Source organism: Brugia malayi, assembly GCF_000002995.4.
Source record: "Brugia malayi strain FR3 genome assembly, contig: Bm_v4_Chr2_contig_001, whole genome shotgun sequence".
Lineage (NCBI taxonomy): Eukaryota > Metazoa > Nematoda > Chromadorea > Rhabditida > Onchocercidae > Brugia > Brugia malayi.
This window is the reverse complement of record NW_025062476.1, coordinates 2,229,988-2,252,351: the sequence shown is the minus strand read 5'-3', so window position 1 is coordinate 2,252,351 and position 22,364 is coordinate 2,229,988. Positions and strand designations below refer to the sequence as shown.

The 22,364-nt window shown below is 27.3% G+C and overlaps 3 protein-coding genes across 4 annotated transcripts; 1 reads left to right on the top strand and 2 right to left on the bottom strand.

The window, feature by feature from the left end:
• Positions 1–251: 251 nt before the first annotated feature.
• Positions 252–5,833, top strand: Bm1826 (Protein kinase domain containing protein; the record flags this gene model as incomplete). The annotated part of the gene is made up of 18 exons (XM_043078172.1): positions 252–333; positions 532–651; positions 866–1,128; positions 1,559–1,741; positions 1,813–2,015; positions 2,362–2,477; positions 2,575–2,706; positions 2,826–2,954; positions 3,058–3,163; positions 3,292–3,446; positions 3,549–3,673; positions 3,755–3,869; positions 4,156–4,277; positions 4,381–4,488; positions 4,594–4,710; positions 5,059–5,210; positions 5,330–5,507; positions 5,729–5,833. The coding sequence occupies 18 exons, from the start codon at positions 252–254 to the stop codon at positions 5,831–5,833; spliced, it is 2,511 nt and encodes an 836-aa protein (XP_042934106.1).
• A 1,533-nt stretch (positions 5,834–7,366) lies between these two features.
• Bm4883 (T-cell receptor beta chain ANA 11, putative) lies at positions 7,367–9,935 on the bottom strand (the record flags this gene model as incomplete). 2 transcript variants are annotated; one of them, XM_043078170.1, is made up of 10 exons in its annotated part: positions 7,367–7,471; positions 7,594–7,647; positions 7,743–7,850; positions 8,008–8,117; positions 8,193–8,290; positions 8,646–8,801; positions 9,071–9,177; positions 9,269–9,342; positions 9,577–9,699; positions 9,839–9,935. In XM_043078170.1, 10 exons carry the CDS (start codon positions 9,933–9,935, stop codon positions 7,367–7,369), a joined length of 1,032 nt encoding a protein of 343 aa, XP_042934104.1. The 2 variants fall into 2 exon arrangements, with proteins under 2 accessions (XP_042934104.1, XP_042934105.1); XM_043078171.1 differs by lacking the exon at positions 8,646–8,801.
• A 2,983-nt stretch (positions 9,936–12,918) lies between these two features.
• Positions 12,919–16,481, bottom strand: Bm5567 (T-cell receptor beta chain ANA 11, putative; the record flags this gene model as incomplete). The annotated part of the gene is made up of 10 exons (XM_043078169.1): positions 12,919–13,042; positions 13,185–13,254; positions 13,470–13,629; positions 14,046–14,187; positions 14,354–14,421; positions 14,591–14,688; positions 14,788–14,935; positions 15,687–15,761; positions 15,853–15,976; positions 16,339–16,481. The coding sequence occupies 10 exons, from the start codon at positions 16,479–16,481 to the stop codon at positions 12,919–12,921; spliced, it is 1,152 nt and encodes a 383-aa protein (XP_042934103.1).
• Positions 16,482–22,364: the final 5,883 nt, after the last annotated feature.

The window sequence follows — 22,364 nt, the reverse complement described above, 5'->3', positions numbered from 1 at the left end:
TTCATTTCATTTTCTGAGTGTTGGAGAAAAGACTGTTGAACTTTTAGATTTTGCGAAGTCTTCGGTATTTGGAAGGTTTGGTTGAAAGAGGTGGTGTACAGGGAGTTTTTACAAAGAGTTATTATTACAAATCATGCTTTAAGTACTTCAACAAATATTTCAAGTTAATGATTAATGTCTAGCAGTGGAATATCCGCACTGCCTGAATCTCAAAATTATCAGTCATGTAACTCACGCAATTTCAGGGAGAAATGAATTCACCGTCAGACGATGGACAATATACAGACACTGATAAAGAGGAAGGTGTTATCGATGATGATAGGAAGAGCTCAGGTTAGTCATTTTATATGCATATGCAAATGAAGTTCAGGTTGTTGTTTTGCTGTTTGGTTGTGCGGATGCATTTTACCTCATAAAATGTCTCTCTGTGAAGTTTTTTTGGTGAAGTTTGAATGCGACAAGAATTGTAGTCTAGAGGTAAATAATATAAACATTGGATTAAATAGTGTTCAATGTTACACATATTTTTAGAAGGTAGCACTTCTCTTGAGCGACAACCTGTTTCTTGTAATAATTTGGATCCGAATGATCATAATATAGAAGTAGAAAAAGGACATCAGGAACATTCATCAACCTCATCGAGTGATGTTGGTTAGTTTACTATCATCAGTTTATTAAAGCAAAATTTTGCTACTCACTTCTGTTCATTCCTATGACAGCATGTCTAAAACTCACTGCGAAACTAGCATATATTGCGTAGCATTATATATAATGCTGCGTAATATGTCTTCGTATCTGATTTATCCATTGAAACCTGTCTAGAAACTTCATCTGTAGAAACCGCCTTCTCTGAATTCTCTTCCAGAAGGCGAAGAAGCTCGATTGCGCCAAAAGCTGTTGGAAAGGCGTAATGTGCTAAGCAGTTCTTCAGTGTTGAAGCGTGAAGTCATCGAAGTGGAACATGGTAGTACATCATCGGTTTCCGTTACAATCACCAATGTCGATAAGAAATTAAAATCAAAAATACGTTCAATATCTCCTAAAACGAAAAAGTCATCCAAACTAACGTCTAATATAAATGGCTCAAGTGATGATGAAGAGATGTTTTCTATTCAGCCCAAAGAATCGGTATGTTACAGCATATGTGATAGCAAATGTTGCATAATACAATAGTCTTCAGTTTTTGCTTGAATTTATTAATCTTAGTCTTAAAACATGTATTATTTTTTTTTCTTCTTCACTTCTTATTCTCCAAATAATCTGCATGCTCTCTTTATTTTATCTTTATTTTTTATTTTTTTTTTTTTTTTTTTGCGTTGGTGAACGGTAGGTTTTTTTCTTAAAGAATCTGTTATAATTGTTTTCTTTTTTTTTTTTTCACTAAATCTTATAATTGATAAGCAACTCATGTTGTATATTAACATATGCTCCTCATCTGAACTAAGTATTGAATTTATTATTTGTTTTTTTTTGGGTACATAGTCCTATATTATAATTTATTTTTATACTGTATATTGTTTTTCCTGTATTTTTTTTTTCTGTTTATATCTCCTTACAGGTTGTAAAACAGCGCAGTCATTCCGCCCGCCCTCATGAATATAGGGAACGGGAACGTGGAGCATCTGGTGATAAGATTAAAAAGCAGGAAAAAACAAGGGATGAAAAACATTGGCACAAGGAACGGAAACATGATAAGCATGCGCATGGAGATTATGCCAGCAGAGATTATGATTCTCGTGAGGTAATCTTTCTTGTTTTTATGACCGACCGCTCATTGTTCGAGGTATATATTTTTCAAATTCACTATTTCAGTCTCATAAACGTCACGTCTCTGGCAAACATCAACAGCCGCGAGAACATGAGTCACGGCTTGCTGGACGTGTAGTTTTACCTGACTCAAAATCAATACAGAAACCTTCATCCATGAAAATGTCTTACAAAGAACGTGAAAATCACAGTGAATCCAAAATAGAACGATCGCGAAATGATTTTCATGCAAAAGATGCAAACAAAAGGTTTTTTTAAATTCTTCTCTTCATTTCTTTTTGACAATTATGATTGCAAGTTTTTACAGTCAGCGAAACTCGATTACTTCAAAAAAATGTCGGTTTGAATTTTCTAAGTGTTTTGTACAAGGAAGCATGAAATGAAAGGAGAAGCAGAAAAAAAAAGTAAAAAAAGTTCGTCTAAATGACGAAAGGTTTGATGATTTGTTCAAATGTTCATCTAGTATACTAACTAGTATTTAAGTTGCAGCTTTAAGGAATGATTTTTTATATTATTGTGCTAACTTAAAACGTCTGAACTTCTCTTAAATGAAAACAGTCAAATGCATTTTATGATTGCATATGTCGTTTTCAGCCGATCTCCACGTAAACGTGAAGCTAACACAAGTCCTAAACGGGCTGGTGCTACTCTAGAATCAGAATTACCATCAAAGAAACTGCATATAGAAAAAGCTGATGGCACCGGAATGGGTTTGTGTTTTCTTGAACATTTTAGATTTTTGAAGTTCCAAATCTGTTAGAATTTGCAGAGTCTGAACGTCTCGCTTAATATCAGGTTATTATTTAGAGGTAACAAGCGTCAGTGATAATGCAGAAAAAACAGTGCCTGATGTGCATGCTGAAGGACACAATAATAAATTTGATCAAGCGATTAGTTCAGATGAAATGCACGAAGAACAACCATCGATTTCACAAAAAGGTTTTTTCCAGTGTGAAAATTCAGTTTTTCAACTGAATCAAATTTTTTGTTTTTTTTTTTTTTTTTTTTTTTTTTATTGGAACACAAAATGTTATTTGAGTTTCACTTTTATTTTTTAGCTACGCCAATGGGTCCATCAAAGTACTCGAAGTTTGATAGTGATCCAGAAGATGAACAGGAAGAAAAAAATGAAACCAAACTTTCTGATGCAAAAGACAAGATAGAAATGGTTGTAGATAGTGCTTCAGGTATTTTAGTTTGTGTGCTTGGCATAAAATATTACTCATTATAAAAGTCAGAAAACACAATCTTCTACAATCGCAAACATGCTTTTTACAAACAGCTGTTTAGATGCGGAAAGTGATGTAATTTTGCGCGATTTGGATGAGGATAGCATAGATTTGCTCGACCTTGATGAGGAACGGATGGCTAGTTTATCTCCTGAAACACGGGCTAGGTAACGCGTTTCTATGCATTTAAACAATTTGCGCAATAGATTTTTTTCATGTTTTTCCATTCTTGAAAAACTAATAGTTTAATACGTAGTATATTTTACTATACATAATACATAATAGTATATTTTAGACTTGAAGACGAACAGCAAAAGAGACTAATAGCTAAGCTGCCCATTTATTATCCTGGTATTAGTGGGTGTCGAAATGTTGCTGAATTTGAATGTTTGAATCGCATTGAGGAGGGAACTTTTGGTGTTGTTTATCGTGCTAAGGAGAAAAAAACAGGTTGAAACTAATATTTTTTGGTAGTTTTATATTTTTGATTTCCAGATTTCTTATTGCACAAATTTTTTTCAATCTATAACTTTTTTCATTCTCCATGTTTAGATGAAATAGTTGCACTAAAACGTTTAAAGATGGAAAAAGAAAAGGAAGGCTTCCCAATCACATCGCTTCGTGAAATTAATATGCTTCTGAAAGCAGGCAATCATCCAAATATTGTCAATGTTCGAGTAAGTTAACCTTAGTATTAACCTTTTAAACTTTTTGTACATGTGTGTGATTTCAAACTCGTCATATTTTTGTTGTTACAGGAAATAGTAATTGGTTCAAATATGGATAAAATTTATTTGGTCATGGAATATGTTGAACATGATATGAAAAGCCTCATGGACACTATGCATTCGCGTGGGAAGCGTTTCAGGACGGGTAAGTTTCTTGAAAGCATCATTTCTACTTTTTTCTTTTTTTTTGAGATTTAGAGAATCAGTAGACAATAGTAGACAGTAAATTTAAAAAGCATTTTTCCGTTAATTAAATCTGGATTAACCATACATTAAGCAATTAACTACATGTCACTTTTGCTAGTGCAGTATTTAATTCATTTGATTTTTAACCGTATCAAATGATAGCTCTGAGTAGTCCACACACTTTTCGGAGCAGTTATTTTGTCTTTTTTACAACCCACTACTCATTCTAGACTTGAATTTTGTAGGAGAAGTAAAGACTTTACTTCATCAGCTGCTTTCTGGTGTAGCCCACATGCATGATGAGTGGATTTTGCATCGAGATTTAAAAACATCAAACCTTCTTTTGTCACATAAAGGAATTTTAAAGGTATTTCTTCAGGAAGTTCATCCTTGCACTATGTTCTTATAAAGTTTTAAATTTCTGTTCGAAATTCCAAAATCTCGTTCTCTTTGTTATTTGTATCGTTTAGATTGGCGATTTTGGCTTATCACGAGAATTTGGAGATCCTCTGAAACCATACACACCTATTGTTGTCACACTATGGTATAGAGCTCCTGAATTACTCTTGGGTGTTAAGGTAGATCTTTTCTAATCCATTTTTTGCTTGGCAACTTGTATTCTCTTTTCTGATCGATTTTTCCTATCAGCAGGTTGCATCGTCTATTTAATGAATTATTTGCAGGAGTACTCAACAGCTGTCGATATGTGGTCTTGCGGTTGTATTTTTGCTGAATTCATTAAATTAAAACCGTTGTTTCCTGGAAAGGGTGAAATGGATCAGATCAACAAAATATTTACTGTAAGTTGGTTTTCACATATCTCTTTGCTAGATAATATGATATGATACGAGCTAGTCCTAAATTTGTGCTTCAGACACTTTCATCTTAAGGTAAATAAGTATGTTCCTCATTGCTATTCGTTTTGAAATGTTGAAATCTGATAATAGAAATTCAACATATTGTTTTTTTGTTATTCAACATACTGTCAATTTAATTCAACGAAATTTAACATCCTGTTACTATCACTGGTAAAATATATTGCCAGAAAGATTGCAGCTTATAGAGATTAATTATGAAGTGGAATGCTGGAATAAAACGGCTATTATGTTGTTTACTGTCAACAAATAATCATCTAATACAAAATGCAGGATCTGGGAACTCCGGATGATAATATCTGGCCTGGTTATAGCAGTTTACCAGGACCAAGGAAAACTACTTTTGAACATCATGATGCAGGAGAATTAGAGAAAAAATTCTCGACTAGTCTGATCGATGAAAGAGGATTAGAATTTATTAAAGAGTATATTTTCTTAACATTTGAGTCTCTCCATTGTTTTCTTAGATCTTCTGGATAATATTCTGAAATTTGGTGCAAAATGAAAGATCATTTTAAAAGAGAAAAAAAGTTTTTTACTTCAGATTACTAACTTATAATCCAGCTAAACGAATTTCTGCTCATGAAGCTTTGGTTCATGATTGGTTTGAGCGTTATCCGCCACCTACACCTCCAGAAATGTTTCCAACATGGCCAGCAAAAAGTGAATTGGGTAAATCGGTCGTGAAGACGCCAATAACAAAACCTTCTTCATCTAAAGAAGTTAGTGCTAAAAGAAGAAGTTCTTTGCAAAATGTTACATTATATTACATTTGGTTTATTGTCTCGATCCTACAACTCATATGTTAAATTAGGTAAATTTATATATTGCTAATATATATATAATTTTGGAACAATGAATGGTGAATTAATTTCCACAGATATTAAACAGCATTTTTTTCTTTAAGTATATAAATTTATATAAATTTCCAACTGATTTTCAGATACAAAATGCCAAGTTATATAAAGAACTGAAAGTAGAGCCGAAAAAAGAAGCATCAACAAGCTTCGCGTTAAAATTTGATGTAGCACCAAAGTTCAGCAAATAATATAATGGTTGTTGGTTCACAATATTCCTTCGTGTACAAAGATTTCCAATTGATATGAAAAATTGCATTAGTCTGTAAAAGTCCTTCATAAATATTGTGGGACATTGTTCCTTCTTTTACAGCCGTTTAAGCTATGAATAAAATATGCTAACAGTAAATGCTCATATACGCAAACCATTTGTTGAGAAATTTTAGTATTAGATGCACAATTTTTGCACTAGTTAACCTTTTTTTTTTTTTTTTTTTTTTTTCAGTTGCGATCTGGAAATATATTTATTATTTTATTGAACTTTGTAGTCTGGTTGATTTACGAACATTAAAAGACTCAATTCTTTGCTAACAATTTAATTGAACTTTATTAAAAAAAAAAAAGTTGGTTGTGAATTACAGTCATTTAGATTATTAAAAAATTTTTCACCCATTATATCACGGAAACTCTTTATCACTTGTTACCATTAAATGATTGATCTCATAATTGAGCTTATCACATTGTATCTTAGTCTTTTTATTGTTTAAATTAATCACCTGTTTTTTCATATATCAAGCTACAATAAGTTTTGTCATAACACGTTCCTGTGCTTTAACTATTTGAAGCATTAGTAAATTGTGGAGAAGATAAGAAGGAAGTGACTGACTGACTGACTGATTGCCTTAATTTCCAAAATACGAGATCCCGATACTTTAAAAAGCAAGGGTGGGAAATACCCTCTCAATCAAAATAGATCCGTTCATTGACAAATAGATCTAGTCTTCTTCATATTATTTAAAAAATTTACATGATTCTTCCACATTTCATTTATAATTTACGCATTCAATGATTTAATGAAAGTAGCAAATAATACTAGAAAAGTTAGAATTTTGATCTCTTGGTCACATTTGAAAGAATAATATTTTTTTTGTTTTTGTTTTTTTTCTGTTTCCTTCACTGCAAGCCTACATACTGCTATTTCTGTGACTTTGCTGTTGTTCAGGGGGGGCAGTACATTCTATATTTATCAGGAACAACTAGAAAACGGGAAGTTTCAACGAATCAGCTAATATTTCGGACATATTTCTGCTTTGTTTTCCAGAATAACTATTATATACTTGCTTCGTGAGTGTTTATTTAATACCGGGAAAAGATACTAATCTGTCGTTTTACATTCTGCTCCAACTCTCGAAGAAATATATATTCTGCTCCAGGGTTTCGAAAAAAATGCTAAATCGAATAAGATTCTTACCAAAGTTGTGTGCGTTTTTGGCATTCCTTCGTCCTTCTTGGTTCTATATTAGTATCATTTCAACAATTTGAAACAAGTAAGTGATTTAGCTAAGTTTCCTGGGAATTCTGGGAGATTTTTCTGGTTATACTATCTAATTGGTTTAGGATTTTCAAAGTTTATAACGGGATTTTGAAGTACATGAAATGACAACCATAATATTTCGTCCATGAATTTTGAGAGCAATCAATTTCTTTATCCAGCTACTTTTCACACGATGGTTAAATACATTTTCATATGCATAAAGCATAAAATTTTACGCTTTTAGTTTTCTTTACTTTCCAAAATTTATAATGCGCTGATTTGAAAATGCAATTAGTAGTACACCGATCAAACCAATGGTAACCGCTGAAAATGCGATCGTCAAATTTTTCTTGCCCTGGAAAAAGTAATGGTTATCGATAATTTCACTCTCTTTAATTCTATACCTAATTGTAATCAGTTTGAGAGCATTTTCAATCATATCAAATTCTGCTGGAGATTTCTAAAGGAGTAGCTCACCTTGATATCTTTAAAAAACACCACATCCAGTAGAACTCCAATTGTTGACGGTAACTGAAGCATATGAGTGATTAATAATAATTCTATATTCTTCCAATAATCATTGCTTGTGCATTCTATGATATCGAATGAAATAAAATGAAACAAACGCGCGTAGTGATTGGGAAGCTAACAGTTTGCGATAACAAATGATTTGAGATGAACCAAAGTATCATACCAGTACACCATAATATTCCATAAGTAGCTGAGGGTAAAATCTAAATACTCGGAAACTTTTTTTATGAAGAAGCAAAAAGTAATTAAAATGTGGTTTAATTTTAAAATTATCTTTATCATTCCTTGGACAGCAGTATTCCTTCAGTGGAGAATACAAATTTAACTGACCAACAAACTAAAATCTAATAAAAATATTACCAATTCTGCTGGAGCATGTATTCGATCTCGCATCCATACACAATAAGCAATGAAATATACAGTTGAGGAGAAAAATATTGCACAAAAATGTGGGAAAACATAGTCCAGGACTGAAATTAAGAAAAACCAAATTGAATTCTAACCTTTGTTAACCATCATCAATTAATGGAAATAGAATAAAATACCATCGGGCGATGCATTTGAGTCATTATCTTGAATATATGCGATAGGAGTCATCATTAAGCCATGAAGGATACCCAAAAGTACGGATAGCCCAAGACATCTGTAAATTTATGCATGACTAGAAATTGCTAGAAATGATCTTGCGAGACTAAAGATATCGTAGAATTTAGAAAAATTAAATTTGTCATCAGAACAGACAGTAAACAGGACATGTGACACAATTGATGTGTTGTGATATTATTAGCAATCAATGATATCATCTTCAAATTGATAAGATTGTATGAAGTATGACAGAAATGAAAATGATTATTACTTGTGAATAATAAAAATAATAAAAAAAAAAAAAAAACATTGAAAAGAAATGCAAATGAGTTAATGAATAGAGAATAGAATGAAAATAATGATAAACTGATAACGATAATCTTAATTTTTGCTATGATTACATTAAAATTTACCCAATTTTTTTCTTTGTTATATGAAATTTTAGCTTATAAGCATTGTTATTTTGCGCTGCGGAATTGTCTCCTATTTGCTGCATCGAAATTGTGTCATTTTTTGTAACAGGATATTCATCTTGATTCTTATGTTTCACGAAAATAAACATGAAACCACTATAATTTGCATCAATATTTCATCATCATATATTTTGAAAAATTTTTTAAACTTTTTCTCATTTTCATTTTAGATTAAACTTTTTCGAATTTATTATTGCATTCATTAATTTTTTTTTTTTTTTTTCTAATTGTTTGATAATTTAAAAGATTTATCTCGCCTTGTCATTTTATTGAAAATTTGTGATTAACAATTAGAAAGGTTAAATTATTACTGAAATTGTTTAGCATCACTCGACTAATTTACTATTTATCTAAACAAGTGATACCTGAACAAAACGAAGAGTAATCCAACAATATTCATTACATTATTGTAAACTAATTGCGGTTGTGTACCAAAGAAGCCAAATCGTGCTACTCCCCAGCCAACTAACACCTGATATTAGAAAAGATAATATTTTTTAAGTATAAAAATAAAAATCTGTTCAGCATTAATCTTCTCTTTTTACCTGCACAGAAATTCACACCTGTATGGAACCCCAAACCAACATGGCAACACCGATGCCAAGATGATTAATGATCGGAACCGATGCTATATTACCTAAAATACATGAACTTTAATAGTAAAAATAAATTATTTGAAATTTAAAATATGTTTCATTTCAAACTTTTAATCTTCATTTCTTCCTTCAAATGTTTGTTGATTATTAATAATATATCAATAATCAACAAACAAATCTCTGATAAAAATTCTATCAAAACTAATTGTTTTCTATCATTTAAAAAAGGTAACTGTCAATTCTCGTAATAATTATAAAAATGAAATGTTATTTACCTGTTGCAAACAGGAAACCACCAACCATAGCAATCGGATTGAAAGCCGGAAAGCCTCTCACAATATTAATTACAAAACCGAGGACGAATACAACAGCGCACTGTATCCATTGCACATATAAACCTGTAATTTTACAGCTTTTTTTTTTTTTTTTTTTAAAAAAATATTTTTTGATGATACTAAAATATCACTTAGAGATTTCTTAAAGAATTATAAAATATATAAATTAAAAGTTTTATTCAAATTAGAGAAACAAAATTACCATCTTTGCTGTCAAATTTACGCAACGGTACAAACATAAAACCGAAAGCGATACATGATATGATACATGATAAGAATCCGATCATTGCTTCATTCATTTTTCCGTTTTTTCCGTTTTTTTTGTTTTAAAGATTGTCGCAATTTTCTTTGTATTATTTTATTCAAGATTCATAAATATTTTGCTGAGCAAAATTATGAAAAGATCAGAATTAATTTGAAAAAAAAAAAAAATCAGTTAAAAAGAAAAATTAATTTTTGGCATTTCTAACTTAACTTTCAATCTCAAGTAATTCTTTCCAAATTAAATCCATTCTTTTTGCTAAATATTTCTCTCCTCTAAAAAGTTACATATCGAATTTTAATTCATTGGTATTAAAAGGCAACTTAAAAGTTAAAAAATTAAAACTTAAACAGAAAAAGTTAATTTGTTTTCAGACATTTTCAAGCATAAATTATCATTTTAAGCTTTAAGAATTCAATGAATCAAAATGATAAGATAAAAAAAAAAAAATTTACAAGAATTGATAAACGATACATCATTTCTATCACTAACTGAACAATATTACAAACATGGTTTATCTGTAATCGGAGAGTTCTTTCATTTAATCATTTACATCATTATCACTATCATTATCATTATCATTATCCTCATTAATTGTGCCAATTGAAACTGGTTTTTTCAGTTGTTGCCATTTCAGCCGTTCCTAACAATTTTATCATTCATCTGAACCCAAAAATAATTTTCGAATTTCTCTGCTAATTCTTGTTATTATTTATTTAAAAGATAAAAAAATAATTTTTAAAGTAATATATTCAAATACATTTTGATAAACTTCAAGCATTTAATTCAGAAAACAAACAAAAATGATAGATAAAACATTAAAGTGAGGAAGTTATCATCAAAAGTATTAAAAAAAATTGAATCGTAATAAATTGAACTGACAAAACGAAATGATTTGGTCATTCGAAAAATGCATTTTGTTTGCTTAATGAAGGCGACACAACGCGACAATTTAAAAATTTTTTGATAAATCGGAAGAGACAATTAAAACTTAGCGCTAACTCAAAAAAAAAAAGTAAATAAATTAAAGCCATTTTATGTTAATGTGAAAAATATTGAATTTCAGTGTATAATTCAAGATTAATGAGTGAGTGAGTTATTATTAAAATACAGTATCATGTAAAGGTCAACTTAAAATGAATGTCCTTTTGTGTCATCTGCATGACTGGAACAGGTTGCTCATTACTAATAAACTGTACTTTCTTTTAATTGTCAAAGTATTTTTTTGAAAATACTGTAATTTACATTTTGTAGGGAATAAAAGAAAAAAATCGATTTTAGAATGTTTAAAATAATCCTTTGATACTACCCGATTTAGCTGTTTATTTGTTTACTTCTTATCAAAATAAACTTTCAATCATAAAACAATAATTATCTTTGAAATGAATTCTAAGGAATGATTTTTTTTTACAAATTTCAAATTCGTTACATTAAAAAAATAATGTTAAGGTTATTTTTGATAACAATTAAAAATATATGACATGCATAAATTAAAAATATATTCAAAATTATAATAGCATTATTTTATTTTTGTTATTGTTGATTTTTACGCTTTGTTTTAACTATGTCTAATTACAATCTTAAAAATGCTGGTTAAAAGAACTTTTAAAGGTTAGTTAAAAGAACTCACTTAGAGTATAAAATTTTACTTGAATTTCAAAAACAACAAAAACAACAAAGAAAAAATAATTCAAGACTTGCGGCTACTTTAAAAGGTTTTTCTCAGATGAATTACTTCTTCTAAAATAATACTTCCATTTATTTTTAACATGTAAATTACCTTCAAAAGATTAAATTTCGTCTTTTCGAAATATTTTTTTTTGCTAACAGAAATGAAATATCAATTTCGATTAAAAATTAATTAATTGATTACATTGCATTTATGGACATGTGATAATTGAAAAAAGTTTTGATTACAATCAATAAATTAATCAACAAAAGGTGTTAATTCATTATTTCCACTTGCTCAAACTTTTTCAATTATATATTTCTTTTAGATTTCAAAATTGACCAATCATGATTTCAATTTCAATTCAAATTTTAATTAGCACAATGCATAATTATTTTTGTTGATATTTGAGAGATGAGAAAAGCTTAGTTTTTTTTGAAAATGAACGGATTACTATTTTTGATTATACCGGTTTACATTGATTTTATCGTTATATCCAAGCATTGTTATATCAAAATTTTCTACCAATTATCATTGACGGTATTTATGTCCTAAATAAACTTGGTTTGAAAGTTTAAAAATTTAAATTCATTTTCCAACTTTTCTAACTTGTCGAGAAAGATTGAAAGTTTAAAAATTTAAATTCATTTTTCGAGATATTACGATAACACTAATGTAGTAGAATTAATGTCTGAAATTAATTAAGACTAATTTAACTAGAAAAAATAATATCAGATGGATAATTGGGCTAAACATTATCTTATCAAATATACTAAATGTTATCAGAAAAGACAAAATTTAATATTTATATAATTGTTCAAATGTCCTCTTATTAAAATAACAATCTCTTCAATTTTACATCTCTCCAAACAATTATTTCAAATAAAATTTAACATTAATTTAAATCCCAGTAATTTGATATTTCGTTGTCACTTTTAAAATGTCGCAATTCAACGATAGCATTTATATTTCAAATTGATGTATTTCTTTCAGTTTAAATAACTTTTATGATAAAGAAAATTAAAAATATTTTAGGAAATTTTTTTCTTTATGATTTGATAATAAATAATAAATACATTATGAAATCTAAATAGTTTTTGCTTCTTTAAATGATTATGGATGATGCGAAAAGAATTAAGCAAACTAAAATTTTAAATATATTTAATGATTTTTCACAACGAATTAATTTCACTAAGATCATTTATTATAATAATTATTATTATTACAATTATTATTATTAATATTATCCAATCAACAAAAATTAAGAATTGCAATGTTTTTTTTTTTTCTTTTAATCATAATAAATTGATTGTTAGAGAATAATGTACAGAGCTATTGGAAAATATGCAAATTAGGCGTTTATTGAATATCGAGTGCGCAATTGTGCAACCGAAATACATTCAAGATAAGGACGAGCAGCACGAGTGAGAATTCGTAAATGACAAAATGTTGCATTCAATCCACTGACAACAATACTGTAAATTTTGCAAATTTAAATCAATTTTTTATTTAATTTCAATCAGTTTAGTAATAAATTAAAATAATACATACTCTATTTTAATAATTTACTTATGCAGGAAAATTATAAAAACTAAAAAAAAAAATTCTGAAACTTACTTTCCATCTCTGAAACCTACACATGCTAATAGATCAGATGCAGTTGGTATAAGCTCACTCCATAAACAACCTAAAAATTATTTTATAACATAGTGAGAATGAAATTTTCTGAACGAAACTAATTTAAATTAAAATAATTAAAAATAAATCAAAATAAAAAAAAAAATATCACATCATATAAATGATCAATTTTAGTTTATAATTTCAATTTTCGAAATAAAAAAATTACTGTAATAACTTTTAAAAGTTTTAAAATTAAAATTGCACACAAAAAGAGAAACTTACTTCCATCATCAATATTCCATAATTTAGCAGTATGATCAGCGGAAACACTCAACAGCATACGTTTCGAGATTATCTGCTGTGGCAGAAAAATTGTACAGCTTACCGATTCTTCATGTCCATAATATTCCTGGATCATCTTTTGTTGTCGAATATCCCATAGCTAGAAATAACACTGAATGATATAAGTGATAATTGATAATTGATAAAGAAAATGTCTCGCTGAAATCACTTTGAAAACAAATTTCACAGTACATTAGCGCTTAAATCTTTAAAATTTTAATGATAATATAATTTCATTGTTAAAAATTAAATTTTTAATATAATAATTTAATATAATAATATAAAAATTTTAGTGATAATATAATAATTTCATCTTTAAAATTTAAATGATAATATAATTTCATTGTTAAAATTTAAATATAATAATTTAATATAATAATATAAAAATTTAAATGATAATATAATTTCATCGTTAAAATTTAATTCTTTAATATAATAATTTAATATAACAATATAAAAATTTTAATGATAATATAATAATTTCAACTCTAAAATTTAAATGAAAATATAATTTACCGTAATTTCACAACCATCACCATTAAAACCATTACTTGATGAAATGCAGTAATTACCATCTGGTAAAAAATCACAATGCGTAAGGATATGATTTTTTTTTGGAAACTGAAATGCAAGACACAAATTGCGACCATCCCAAATTCTGCAACAAATATTTCAGTAAAATGAAATTTGATTTCAATTTGAAATCGTCGAGAATGTCATCTTTTTACCTGATTTCTTTTCATTACTAAATACCTTCGTTTATTATTATTATTGAGCAGAGATACTATAATAAAATTAGAAATTGAAAATTCATCGAAACTTACTTCAATTGTTTATCTTCTGATGACTGGGCAAGTAGATTATTTGTGCTGCAATGTGATATATGAGTTACCTGTAATTTGTATACTTTTCTTCATGGAATGATTCAGTTCCAAATTTTATATTAATTTATTACTTAATGAAATCAGTTTTGCATATAGAATATCAATCATACCATCTAGTAGTTAAAATTTAATTTACAAAATGAAATAAAAAAAAAAAAAAAAGCAACAAATGATTACCAAATTTCTGGAATGTCGTACAGCACGCAAGCATGTGCCCATCTCGAGATCCCATAATCGCAAGGTAGCATCTCGTGCTCCCGAGACAAATTTCATTTCTGCAACTTTGATATTTTAGCTTTATAAATTTGCTGTTCAGCTCATATCCGTTAAAAATATTTGATCGCTGATAACGGATGATTTTTTGAGCTACTTACGATCAAGCATAGCTAATCCACCAATACTCATCTGATGACCCGAAAAGATGCGTAAAGTACTCGGACTATCAAATTGCCATAGTCTAATCTGTGAATCTCTTGAACCACTGAGAATCAAATGCTTTGCATATTTATTTTGATATGAAATCTATAAATATAATTGTTCAAAAAAAAAAAAAAAAAAAAAACCAACAAATTAATCGAAGGTTTACAATTTTACAAATTAATTATCTTTCATTGTCTTTCTTCCTCACAATGAATATAAATAAAACACTATGTATGCTCTTCATCTGAATTACAGAAGTAAAATTATTGTATACGTATTTCACACATACGTTCACATACACGTTCACGTACGTGTGACTAAACAATCCTTAATAAAACACATGTATTAATAAAGAAAAATAAGTAATTACACTATTAACAAACATAACTATTACTAGCTTTATCTAAGTAAAGTCAGTCAACAACAAAGTAAACTTAGTTTCAAGAAAAAAAAAAAAAAAAACAAATTTCTGATTTTATGATTTAATCCGAAAACCAAAATGCATATTTTTCTTTTTCCGATTTTCTATTTTCACTACTGCAAAAGAAATTTATATTTACTCTTCAATACTAAAACTAAATACTATTATAGCTTTACTTTGATAGCATAAATAATGTTATGAGGATATTTAAAAGATTAAACTCATCGGTTTCCAAATTTCTAAAATGCTACTCAACCATTCTGGTTTTTTTCACATTCAAAACCGATATTTGCATAACTTCTAGAAGTTGAGCACAAGTTTACAGAGAAAATTCTATATCTTAGATCATAGATTATGATATTTTATACAATCCTGGGCAAAGTTACCCAGGAAAAATAATGTTTTGATTAACAGTTTGTGCATTTACTTTACCTTAGTGACTTCTTTCTCGTGGCCGTACCATCGTAAAATACATTTTCCCGTATCCATGTTGTTCAATGCTATCAGCTATAAAATATTTCAATAATTAATCTTATCAAGAAGATTTATTTTTTTTTTTTCTGGAATAAATTCAAGAAATAAATTTAAAAAAAGAAACCTTATCACGGCCTCCGCTAAGTACCATACCAGGCCTTACTGGCGCTAATGCTCCAATAGCATCGCTATGGACAGGAGCGCGTATGGTTGGATGTATTTCTCCGAACTGTGATGTACTTCTAGATCTAAAAGATTTTTTTTTTTAAATTTCTAGTGTTATATTTAAATGAGCACACATATATTATTTATTCAATTGGATTATTGAAAGATTAAATTATTTCATGACAGTTGAGCATGTTAATAGTAAAAATTGAAATAATAATTAGGCAATGAAAGCAAATTACTAATTTTAGGTTTAAGCAAGTACAGAATATATAAGTCTGATAACAACCATTTATCATTTGAAATTTTAGTCAGTGATACATTGCAATGTGATATCAAAATCAAACATTCCGGAATAATCAGTAAGGTTCATTCATGCTGAATTATTCAATTTTCAGTCAAATAAATTAAACAATCAAATTGAAAAAATCCAGCAAATTTGCACATTTTGATATGTGATGTATGATCAGCTGGAGTGAATCGTGTGGTCCATTTCTGTAATTTCGAGATATCCGGTCGGTTTGATGCTGAAGATGGATGTAATTCGGAAGGATCCTGAGTAGCCAGGTGAGTGTAGCTATTGCCCATTACGGAATAATAAATAAATATTCAGCATTCAGTAAAGATGATTAACAAATTATGCCTACGTAATTATCGATTATTCATTCTTTTTCTTTCCTGAAATTGATCATAAATTTAAACTGATCGATAAGTGATAAGTGACAAAGCAATCATTGAAATAATTTTGCTATTATTACTTTTCCAAGCAAATGCTAACATAGTAAAAGAAAAAGCTATGCTTGAATGGATAGATAATATTTTGCTAACAATTTAGCCATCTAATAATATTTGTAAACAAAATTGGGTGACATGATATGAACTGGATAGGAAAGATGTAAATTAAGAGCCATTTAGTATTTAAAATAAATTCAAAATGATAGCTAATAGTTACGTGCTTGCATTTAATCTCATAATTAAAACATAAAATATAAAATGTAATCCATCAGAATATTTCAATTTTTCATTCATGATTAATTAATTATGTTTTATACTTTAATTATTTTATGGAATTTTTTTTTTTTCAGCAATTAAATTAACAAAAACTCTTAGAAATTATCAAAATTTCCTAACAATCCATATCTAAATTTTGTAACTAAAAAAAAAAATTAAATTCTTAATTAAAATTAATTTTCAATGTCAAAAAAAAAAAAAATTCAAATCACTACTAATTGCAAATTTTTTTAATTACAACATTGAAAGATTACTTCAAAGTGATTTTAATTTTGATAATTGATTTCGGAATTTCAAATGTCACATATCTATTTATATTCCTTTAAAATTATTATCAGTTTAGAATATATTTGAAGTAAATATTATAAATAATAGTTATATGTGATTACAAATTAAGCATAGTTATAACTTGTAATCAAAAATCAACTACAGCATAACAATTTCATTGATAAAATGATAAATTAATTTTTTTTTTTTTAGATGTAACTATCACTTCAAATAAATGATATGCTATTCTGTGGTCGTAAATTACCTGTAAAATAAAATAAAATTTAATTAGTACTATAAAATGTGCATAATGAGATAAACAACAATGTAATAATTTCATTTTAAACAAAGAAAGATAAATGCTTCAATGCATGAAATACTTTAGATATTTACAATAATTAAGAAATACTGCTTGTTAATTTAATAATTCAAAATGAAATATTAATAATATATCCATGGATACGTTTACACCTGAACAGCCAATACATAACGAATGTTTTACATAGGAAAATGAAATTTGCTGAAGGCTCACTGATCACTAATAAAGGTATCCATGGAAATGGTGCTGAAATAATAAAAATACTTTTTTTTTTCCCAGATGATAAAATCGGTGTAAAATTACCTAACAAATACTGGTAGCATAAGGATTATATTAAATATAAAAAGTTAATGTTATATCTAATGTTAATTCTTGCTATAATAGTATTAATAAAAACAAAACTGTTTGAGTATACAATTAAGTGATAATAATACTGATAAACTGATTAGTAATGAGCATCGATAGATAATCATATAGACAATTGAGTAGAAAGCGCATTAATTCTAAAGAAGCGCAAATTTCCCGCATTTAAAGTGAACTTAAATGATAATAGTACTGATAAACTGATTAGTAATGAGCTTCGATGGATGGTCATATAGACAATTGAGTAGAAAGCGCATTAATTCTAAAGAAGCGCAAATTTCCCGCATCAATTAAATTATCATAAAAAAGAAATGAAAGAATTAGTTTTATCACTATTTCATTGCAGACAGAAATTTATAGTGAAGTGAAATGCTTTCTTTAAAAAAATTTATAAAAGATTCTCGAAAAAAAAAAAAAAAATTGACTTTCCATAGAAAGAAAAGATATCATTCAGGAAGCATCGCCATCAATAAAGTAAGAATCGTAAAAAAAAATGACATAAAAGTGCGTTACTAGGATGAAATTCATCAGATGACACTCGAGACTCGAGACTATAATGAGCAAAAAAAAAAAAAAAAAGAGCTAATTTCTTTGCTACTACTAAGCTAATAGTTATCTTTCTGCAATTGAATGCTATTCCTTTCTTCCTTTTTTTCATTGATAAAAGTTGTGGCATTATTTTCTCGAAATACAATTACATTTAATTATTTTCTTTTTCTACTTATAATAATAATAATAAATTCATCATTTGATGAAATGTTATTATCAAAGTTGGAAAATTTTTATAGTTTCATTAAATTATTGTTGCATATTAATTAGAATAATGAAATGTAACAATTGAAGCATTTTGATATGATAGCGCTAATTTTAATTTATTATCAAATTATTAAAAAATTTTTGAACTGGTGATAACATAAAGTATACATTCATTAAGCATAAAATTAGAAATACTTTTTTAAATTTTAATTTTATTTTATTATAGACGAAGAGAAAAAGCTTTATGTACATAGTATGTGAATGCATTTAAAATATTGTTGCTATGGAAATAAATAATTCACATTTCTCTTCTCTAAACAGAAATAAACATTAAATGTTAATTGAATCGATCAAATTAGTAAAATTATCTTTTAAAAATTTAAAAATAAATTCCTAAAGTAATCATTAAATTTAAGTTATACTTATAGATAAGAGTAATTAAATGATTGTAATTGTAATTTATAAGTTATTACTTATAAATTTACATTGTAATAACCAGAATATTTTATCCCTTTTCATTTCATTTTCCATCGATAATCTTCCAATATGATCGAATGTATTTGCAAATCTCATTGAATCAGGTCAAAAATGATCTTTATAGCTCATTTCTGTAGGTCATAACTGCTTATTACATAATTAATTAGTGGGTACTTTGCAGCTATCTCATATTTCATCCTTCTATATGCTCACTCTGTAATTTCTTTCTCAGCATAGTAAATATTAATTAGCCTTTTAATGACTAATTTTAATTGTCAATTTTGATTGCTACAACTCATATAACTTTCAATTTGAAAATTTTTCATATAACTTTCAATGCCTTTTCTCTTTCATGTGACAATAGCGCAGCGTTATTTTGCAAGTTTCTTTTGTTAATTTCTAATTTGAAATATATTGAAATGAAATTTATTGATGATGTAACGACATATCAAACAAAAAAAGTATTGTATTTCCTTCCTTTCAATACTTATGTTATTCACAAACATTCCTAATAAGAAGTGAACCATATTTCACATTAAATTTAATTGGTTTGAAATGTAAAAAAAATAACTTTAAATTTTGAAATTCAAATTATTGATGTAGACTTTTTGTAAATTGCAAAAATATTTGCTGAAAAAATTTTCCTTTTTCTAATTAGTTCTTTTGTTTTGTTTGATTCAGTGATATTTAAAATTAAATTTTTGCTTGACTCAGCAAAATAGTGAAACTATTTTGGTGAACTATGAATAATATATTTCAAATATTTCGGCATGGAGAAAAAAAAATCAAAAAAGTATTGAACAAAATATGCTAATAAATCATATTGTAATTTTAGAAGATATGACGCCTGACTTTTGGACTCTGATACTGATTATTCAAGAACTTTCTGGCAAATAAAATGCCATTAACTGCTGGAAAATAATGGAATTATTTTAAGGTTTATTTAAGTAATATATATTTTTTTTTAGTTAAAATATATTTATCAAATATTTGTATTTTGTTTTATTTTTTCCAAAAAAAAAAAAATTTTTTTTTTCAAAGATTTTAGAGTATAAAATATCATTTAGCTTTCAGTAATTGTCGGTCAGTTTTGCTAATAAAAATTCATTAAGCCAAATTAGAAAGATTTGAATTCTAATCAAACATTTGTTCTCAATAATTTTCAAAAATTTATTCATTTGAATGAAATTTATTTGTTAATTTTTTTTTTTTTTGACAAAAATTTCTTTATTTGTAAAAAAAAAAAAATAGCTATGCTAAATCTGAAAATGTTTAGGAAAAAAAGAAAAAACGATGAAAGATGAGTAATAATTTTATTTTCAAGGTCATTGACGAATCATTTTCAGTTTCAAAAAAAAAAAATTAAAAAATAGAAATTTATGCGCGAAAGAATGGTTCAACGCTGATTGAACTCCATGATAGCGGTATATTACGGTACAAAAGGACCTCCTCCTTCTTTTAAAATTTTTCATGCCGAACCATTTTAGTTTCATCCATTCATCGTCGATCATCAAACTTTCATTTATTCAAATTACGGTGCCGCCTTTGATTTCATCTGAGATTCGAAAGACCTCTATTAGTATATCCTGAAAATATGCCATACAGATAACTGAAAACGATTATTTTAAATTTGCAAAAAAAAATTTTTAAATAATTTTTGCTAAATATATGCAATTTTTGTAAGCATTAATTGAATAAGTGCACACTTATTCTTAGGTTCTGTTATAATCAATATTTATCGAATTCATTTACATAATAAATTCTTTTTCGAATAATTTGAAATATTTATTTTAAAATTATTTTACTATCTAAAATCAATGAATATGGTAGAAGTATATTCTAATATTAATACAATAATGATTATTGAGATAATTTACAGAACAGAGTAATACATATAATTAAGTTTGGAGAGAGTTTTACTAAATTCTTCTTAATTAATCATTAATCAACATTTACATTCATTTCATTCTCTTCATGTAAGCGTATATTTCAATTCTTTTTAAAGGAAAAAAGCATTTTTCAATTGGTCGCTTTCGTTTTCATCGTACAGATTCAACAATTTGATAACTTTTTGGTATAACATGTAACCATGTCTCCATTACTCTTCCCTAATTCTTGATGTCACCAATCCGTTTAGATTGTCCTTGAGCATAATCAATGCATCCCAATCTTCACTTTTAGGCATAAATCGTCGAGAAATTTGTCATAAATAAATCTTTTCCTCAAAAAAAAAGAGCAAAACTTTGAATTTTAGTTTACTAATATGCTTACAATATTATCAATTATAGTAATAACAATTGTTTCAATCACTTACAATTAGATCAATCAATAGTTAAAGCAATAAAAAACGATAGCATAACAATTTGGTATAAATTTATTAAATTGAAAAAACAATTATTAAAAAACGATTTCTTAAATTGAAAATGAATCTACATCAGTTATTTATATTCTCAAATAATCATTCTATCATGATGAAAGGAAAATTTTATGTTTAATAATATCTAAAAATTTAAATCAATTATACTTCTAACCTTTTACATTTTGCAAGTGTAAACTTTTCAAAGATTTATTAGAGGAAGAAAAATGTAAAAAGAATGAAATTGTGGCATAAGAATGTATAGAGTGGTTGCCATTGCGATCGGTTTGTCCTATCTATGTCTAAAATCGAAATGTTTAATTGTCAACATCAATCGTCGAAGTAACCTTCAATTTGAATTTCATATCCCTTTTTTTTTTTTCCATCAACAGTATGTACGATTAAACCTCTCATATTGAACTTCTGACTATACTAAGAATTTAATTTATTTTGTTAATTCATGCAGAAAGATGGTTTGTTGAAGAAATATTCAGTTTAAAATGTTACATTGATCATGATCACTAATTTCTAGTCTTTTCTAAATTTTATTTCTCTCTTAATTTATCATCAGTTATTGTATTAATACACTAACATATACTTTTTGCTTAGTAATTAAAGTTTATTTTATTTACTATTTACATATAAATAATTGTTTGTTTGTATACCTTACAAAATGACTAATTATGTTAGTATGAAATATCATGTATCAATTAATTATGGCAGTTGCGACGAGGACTTTGAAAAAGGTGACATTTATTAATTTTATCACACGACATGAACACGAAGTATTTAGGATATCATGACGACAACAAGCATTCGATTATGATGGATTTAAAATAATTTAAAGTTATGTATGTTGTTTCAGTCTAGGTATTTCAGTTTATTATTCATTTCATTAATTAAATTTTTTAAGTCAAATATT